We start from the raw sequence: 7,618 nt of genomic DNA on the forward strand, positions 1-7,618 counted from the left end.
TCTTTCTTTCTTTCTTTCTTTCTTTTTTTTTTTTTTTTCAGAACCAGGGATTGAACTCAGGCCCTTGCACTTGCCAGGCAAATGCTTATATTACTGAGCCATCTCCCCCCAAACCCCCAAGGTAATTTTCTAGCTGAGGATGAGATAATAATTTCAAAGTCTGCTACCTATGGGCTGGAAGAAAAGGAAAGAGAAGGGCAGCTAGTAGTGTATACCTCTGCAGGGGAAGCCCCAAACAGAGTGGATGATGACACCGGAAGAGGGGAGCAGAGGCCCATGGCTGTGGATATTCCAGCTTCTGCAGAGCAGGAAGGCTGAACTTGCTTCTCAGACACTTTCTTCTTCTTGGCTGTCTTTTCATTGTTTGTGCTTTTTCGTTTCTGAAAGCAGTGCAATTTTCAGAGTATGATAGTCATTATTGGGTAGCCTGTACATTAAGCCTAAAAGTGTTTCTCTTAAAATTGTGAGAAAGTGTTGCCCATTGCCTGGTCAGGTATAAGATAGGGGCACATATGGTGCCATTAAGTAAAAGGAGAGAAAAAGTTATACAGATAATTCCTCTTCTTGCCTCTGTGGTGGGATGTGACTGATTTGGAATTACAGAACACAAAAACTCAGATTTAATATACATGAGCAAATTTTTTTTCTGCCCAGTTCTCAAGTTAACATGCTTGTCTAGTATTTCATGCCATGTAATCAATTATTATGCAGTCTAGTAAATCTAAATCCTTATAGGAAACTAATGTCAAGTAACTAATGGATGGGAAGATAGAGGGGAAGAGCTATTTCAGAGATTCTGCTGTGGGGCTTCAAGCCCACTAGCCCTTCATGCTTCATAATCTTGAGGTCACCTGAGCTTTAGGAGTATCCTCCACTGTGCTGCTAGTTGAGGTCGGCATTGCAGAAGCTTCCTTTTTTTTATTCTTCTTTTTTGCTGAACTTTTCCCTTTTGCTGGAGTGGATTTACTTCTCCTCACAACGAATATATAAAAAAAGAACACATCATGAACTCAGAGCAAATGGCCTAGCACAGGGGAGTAGCTTCAGCATTATTTATGCTGGTTCTAGCTTATGGGTCTAGGTTGTCCATGTTTACCACCACTGCATTAGTTTGTACTGGCACCAGGAGGTTTACAGTCACAAAACAAGTATTGTCACATGTTCCTTGGTACTTTTCTTTCCCTTTCTTTTTCTTTCTTAGTTTCTTTTTTTTTTTGTTTTTGTTTTTGTTTTTTTTTTTTTTTTCTTAATTTATGTATTTGGTACAGGGTCCCACTATACACCTCCGACTTGTAGTGATCCTCTTGTTTTCAGCCTACCCTGCACTGGGATTACAGGCATGTGCCACCACTCCTGCCCCGGGGGCAGGACTGGGGCTACGTGTGGGACCAGGGATTGAAACCTGGTCCCTGCACTTGCCAAAGCAGGTGCTTATTCTGCTGAACTATCTCATCAGCCCAGTGCTTTTCTTTCTTGTCCTATATGCAAAGAAGAAAGTGTCCTCAATCCCTGAATCTCATGTATCTTAGTCAAATCTTTTTTGAGTCTTGTGCACCTATCATTTCCCTTTAAATTCTAAGGCTTTCATGAGAGTGAACTGATGTTTTCTGTATAATATATTGAAGTTACAGAGATAGTAAAAGCACAATAATAGAGAGTGTGAAGTAAGATACATGATTGTGGAGTTTGATGTTTTTAAATCCTCCTTTAAGAAATTCCAATATTTTTACAAAATAGGATGTTCTTCCAGTTTCACTGATACTGCTTTAGAAAAAACAACTGCCCTAAATTTATTGTTAGGAAGTCTAATGATGATAATGTTGTCTTCATAGAAGTGAAAAATTAATTAATGGATAAATTGAAAATATACACCAAACTTTTATAGTTTTATATGCTACTTTGTAGCCTTCCTATGGCTTTGAAAACCTAATCATTGATCAAATTATTTTATCCAAAGCTGATATATGAAATATAATAATCCAGTGGAAAGGGAATGTCCAAAGTTGTCAGTTTGTTGGGGTGTGATGTGCACACATAGGCATGGCCACTGAGATATAATTGAGAATGAAATGGTTCCACCATGACTAATTTGGGGAGGTTTCAGAGAAGGTAGGATAGTGTTGGGGAAAGAGTGCTCTGTCTCCTGTTACCTTTTAACATCTCTTTCTTAAGATTTTCAGAACATTGCTCAAGTCCTGGCATTTCTCCAAACACTTCTATCAGTCTGTTCAGTCCGGCATCATTGGGGAACAGCTCTTCCATCAGGTCGGCAATTTGGATTTTGTCGTAGTCGTCTTGCATTTTTTTGGTCAGTTTTAATTCAGAAGCCATTAAAGACTTAAACATGCTGAAATGATAGTTACTGATACGCTCTAGCCCTTTCAGCAGAACAAGTATTTTGTACTCATTGACCATCTTTGAAGAGAAGGGGGAGCCTACAAGAGAAAATCAGCGTGCAGCGTTACACATGCACATACAAATGCTTACAAAATGAGGCATGGCTGTGTTAGTGAATGACTCACGTCAAAGCGCTAAATGCGGGTACGAGCCTGACTCCTCTTCATTTTGCAGTGGATCCGCCTGCTGATTCCCACCTTCCCCACTCACTATGGCTAAGTGCCTCGTGGAAAGTGGGCTGCAGTTTTTCAGCTTAAATGTGCATAACTTCTTTCCATGGCACTACAGCTCCATGTTGGGGTACTAATCCTCAACAACTTCGCTCTTCTATGAGAGCTTATGTCTAGCTTACGTACTTATGTACTCAGTGCAACTATAACTATTCCTTTGCAGGACTTCTACCTATTCCCTATGTCAGGGTCATATAATTTGTTGACTGTTATATTTAAAATAATTTATTGGACTGGGAATTTAGCTCAGTGGCCCAGTACCTGCCTGGAAAGCATAGGATTGTGAATTCAACTCCCAATACAAAAATAAATAATCCATTTTGTATTTAAAATAATTTTTCTACTTTTCTTGTGCATGGCTTAATTTTTCGTACCAGTTGCTTTCAAGAGCAATCCACTTATCTATAATTCCTATTTCTAGGCTGCATTGACTAGTTCCTCATTTTATTTAGGAAAAAAATGTTATTTAGCCTATCACAGTAACCTTACATAATCACTTTACATTTACTACTCATCTGCCATTTCACATGCAGGAGCTCCAAAGCTATCTAGTCTAACTCCCCTTTGCCTGCTTCTGCACTGAGTGTGCTTACTGTACTTCTTGGGCAGTAGAGTTTGAGAATGTATTGCATTCATGAAGCAACCAAGTTTGGTGGGTACAGTGTTATTACTTAACATGAGGAATAGCTTCAGTGTTTAGTGACAAAACATTAGCTAGATAGTACAGGAAAGAAAGAAATTAAACACAGTTAACCAAGAAAAGATAAAAAGTTAAAACTGATACTATTCAAAGAACAATAATCAGCTGTAACAAAACTATATTTTCAAAAGTTGTACAGCTTTGAAAAAGTAGAAACATACTAACTAGCAATAGAAAATCTGAATAGAGTAACAAGTTAGATTGAATTAATAAAAAAAACCCATAAAAGTAAATCTCACCTCTAATGATTCACTCATGAATTCTATGTAATATCTCAGAATAAATTAGTGCCAATCCTTTTAAAACTCTTCCAAAAATTTAAAAACCTATAACACTTTTAAACAAAGTTTACAAGATCCAAATCACCCTAAATATCATAATCATGCAAAATTACTACAATAGAAAGCAACAGACCCATATCTCTGATGAACATAGATGTAAACATCCCCAAATAAATAATATTAAACTGAATTCAATCACTCATGGAAAGGATTATATCTCAAGAATCATGTGATTTAAGGATAACTCAAAATATGCAAATCAATTAATGTGATACATTGTGTTAACAGAATACAGGACAATAACATGATCTCAACAGATGCAGAAAAGTTATAAAAAATGTAGCATCTTTCATCATAGAAGTCTCTCAATAAACTAAACGTAGAAGATATATGCCTAACAGAATAAAAGCTACACTTTATGATCCTGTATCACATTCAGCAGTGCCAAGCTGAAAGTTTCTCCTGTAATATCAGGAGCAAGACAAGAATGCTCACAATTAGCCACTTCTGGTAAAAATATTATGAGAAGTCCTAAACAGGTAAATTAGTAAGAAAGTGAAATAATAATATACAGAAATTTGAAAAGAAGGATTGTGTATATTGGCAGATGGCATGATCTTATATGTAGAAAGTGTGGACCACTCCACCAAAAACTGCTAGAATAAATTAGTTCATTAAATTTATAGGCTAGAAAACTCAGCAAAAACTCAATCACATATCTGATAGTAAGCCACTTTACATTGAAAACAAACTGAAAAAGAATAGAAGAAAAAATTCTATTTTTAATAGCAACAAAAGAAAAATAGAATAAATGTAATCATGAATGTTGGGTTTTTCAGCGATAACAGATCTGTTCTTCAAACACTATAAAATATTGGTGCAAAAAATTATAGTTCCTCCCCCCCAATATATTGTCTGTTTTTATTTCTTAAAGAGAAAAAAATAATTTTAGAAAAACCATAAGAGGGGCCAGGGAGATGGCTTAGTAGAATAAGCGCTTCCTTGGCAGGCGCAAGCATCTGAGTTCAATCCTTGGTTCCGCCAAAAAAAACAAAACAAAACAAAAAAAAAACCCATAGAAATGATATAAAATTCCAATAGGCACAACAATAAGAATTCAACAATGGTCATTACATGGCATATTTTCTTCAAATTACTTGTTCAGCTAAAAAATAAATTGTAATTTCAAGTAAATGGAAAGATATTTCATAGTCATAGCTCAGGTCAAATCACATATTAAGGAGTATTATCTACAAATTTAGTGAAATATTTATCAAAATAGTCCAATGTCATTTCTTCCCAAATTAAAAAAGTAAACAGAAAATGTGTTAGCTCACACAGTATTTAGCAAAATCAAAGCTAGAGTCCTTGCAGTTCCTGCTTTCATGTTTACCACAAATTAAGAGTTATCAAAAGAGTACAATTTTTTTGGCACTAAAAACAGACATATTGACTAAGAGGACAAAATAGTTGACACACAGAAATAAGCCCACCAATCTACCAATACGTAGACAAATTTTAAATGAAATCAACAGAAATACACAAAACTTAAAGGACAGGTATATCAATAAATGGTGTTAGCCAAGTTAAACAACCACATGTAAAAGAGAATGAAAATTTTCTTTTCTTTTGAATATATAAAAATTATTTCAAATAAGTTCAATATTAGCATAACTCCTAAAACTGATAAACTGCTAGAGGAAAATGGGAGGAGGGAAGGGAATTTTTTGACATTGATCTCAGAAATATTTCATATTTGATACCAAAACCACAAGCAAGAAAAACAAAAAAGTAAAGTAACATTAAACTAATTTTTTGCCCATTAAAAAAAAAACAAAATGGGAGGCTGGGGAGACAACTCAGTAGAATAAGTACTTGCCTGGCAAGCACAGGGTCCTGAGTTCAATCCTTGGTGTCAAAAAAAAAAAAAAAAAAAAAAAAAAAAAAAAAAAAAAGGAAAGGTACCTACCACATTGAAGAAAATATTTGTGAACTATCTATCCAAAAAGGGATCAATACCCAAAGCATATTAGGAAATCAAGCAGCTCAATAGTTTTAAAACTAAGAACCTAATTTAATACATATTTGAAAATGACTTGAAAAGACAGTTTTCTCTAAAGACATACAAATAGGCAATAACATATGTCAATGTATGTTCCATATCACAATGATCAGACATACCAAAGCCACAACAAAAGACATTACTTCTTTCTTATAGAAAAGCTTTTGTCAAAAAAATAAAAGACAACAAATACTACCAAGGATGTGGAAAAAAAGAAAATCCTTACATTCTGAAGTGAGAATAAATTGATAGAATCAGTACAATATTTTCTAAATAAAAATGAAAGAAACATTCGTCTACCTTTTGTGTATATTTTCAAAGGGATTGAAGCCAGAACCTTAATTATTGTAGGTTATTGCAGGTTGCAAAAAAAAAAAAGTTTTCTGATTGTCCAAATATATCTTATGTGTCTCTTCTACCTGGTGTAGTATGTAGCTAAGGTAAAATTAAATATTCAGTTTTCTTTATTTTAAAGAGAATAAAAATAATTTTAGAAAACATTGTAAATGATAAAGAATTTCCAAAAACTAGATGATAGGAACTCAACAATGCAAATTGCATATTGTTGTCTTCAAAGTAGCTGTTTAGATTATAATATAAGCATGTAAAATTAGCATCAAAAAATCTTAAGCATTAACTGTTCCTGTCAACAAACCAATACAAATTAAATATTCTTATAATAAAAATATTTATATATCATGCATTTGAAACAAGATTTTTTACTGTGTGCTTGTTCTCACATTTAGTAAAGTTAGAATAATACACAAAGCAATTTAGGTGCTTTTTATTAAAGTTTGTTTCAGAATACTTTCAGAATATTTTTCTCATGTGACTCACTTGTCTTTTACCCATTCCTCCACTGAAGCCACCACTCTCCAGCCAAGATAAACAAGATTATCTTCTAAATATCACTTATGCTAACACAGAAAATTTTTTTTTACAATCTGCAGGAGCCAAGTTGTACTTTCCTTTTCTCAGGTATCAGTTGCTTCAGAATAAAGCTATGTGTTATCTTCTTATATGAAGGATCAGAATGAAACTACTTCCAGTCCCACTATTTTGAATGCAGCTGGTGTCAGCTGTACTTGTATCAGCTAGACTCCTGTCAGAAGAAACACTAATATCTCTGACTTATGCATTTGAAGGACTGGATGTTTTCTACCAAAAGTACTCATAGGACTCACCTCTTTTGGAATTTCTTCAGTAGTAGTCCAGATCTTAAGATCTCCAGCAAAGTAGGAAACAGGAGAAGGATAAAGCAGTAAAACTGACAGACACTAAGCAGCAAGATGCTTAGTAAGTTGAAATGCTAAGAAAATGGAATGTCTCCAAAGACAATGAGATAAAAGAATACAGTGTACAGCTACTTAAACTTGAGCAATGATGGTTATTTCACACTGTTCTTGGTCCACAGAAAAAGAAGAGAGGAAACAGTGTGAGACTCCTCCCTTCAATGGTTTAGGTTTCATTTTCCCAAATCGTAGAACCAGAAACTATCTTCTAACATCTTAGCACAAAAACATGTGCACAATTACATTTTCTTTTCAAAAATATTTTTAGATGAAAGAGTATCAGCTTTTGAACTTTCTAATACATGCGAGTAATGTGAGGTTTATTAGAGCCAAAAAGAATCACTTACATGAGACTAAAATATTAAATGGGAAAAAGAGTGTCCAAGTCTCCTGTTTTCTCCTTCCTGCTATATAAAGTAGAAATTGCAGCATGAAATTTCTTAAAAAATATTTTAATTGAGAACCAAATAGCAATAAGACAGTTTCACAACTGATTAATAGCACATTTTCAATAATAAATACATTCCATATTGTTATCTTAGTGGTTATTGTACAAGATGCAGACCTGATATCCTGTCTCAAACACTATTAGAAGAAAGAGCCATATAGCTATCCTAACTATTTTGAGTATACAGACAAAATGGTCATTCATTTGT

The 7,618-nt window shown here is 34.2% G+C and overlaps 1 protein-coding gene across 2 annotated transcripts in view; it reads right to left on the reverse strand.

The window, feature by feature from the left end:
- LOC101568604 (gamma-interferon-inducible protein 16-like) overlaps positions 1–7,057 on the reverse strand; it is a 14,794-nt gene extending 7,737 nt beyond the window's left edge. For both annotated transcript variants that reach the window (XM_023699869.1, XM_023699868.1), the window contains exons 1-4: positions 6,855–7,057; positions 2,152–2,435; positions 852–980; positions 216–380 (exon numbers count right to left, since the gene is read on the reverse strand). In XM_023699869.1, coding sequence (XP_023555637.1) covers positions 216–380; positions 852–980; positions 2,152–2,415 — 558 coding nt within the window. In that variant the 5' untranslated portion in view covers positions 2,416–2,435; positions 6,855–7,057. The remainder of the gene's footprint in view (positions 1–215; positions 381–851; positions 981–2,151; positions 2,436–6,854) is intronic.
- Between the last annotated feature and the right edge of the window lie 561 nt (positions 7,058–7,618).

The sequence above is a fragment of the Octodon degus genome, unplaced genomic scaffold (genome assembly GCF_000260255.1).
Source record: "Octodon degus isolate 3935 unplaced genomic scaffold, OctDeg1.0 scaffold00116, whole genome shotgun sequence".
NCBI classification, from domain to species: domain Eukaryota; kingdom Metazoa; phylum Chordata; class Mammalia; order Rodentia; family Octodontidae; genus Octodon; species Octodon degus.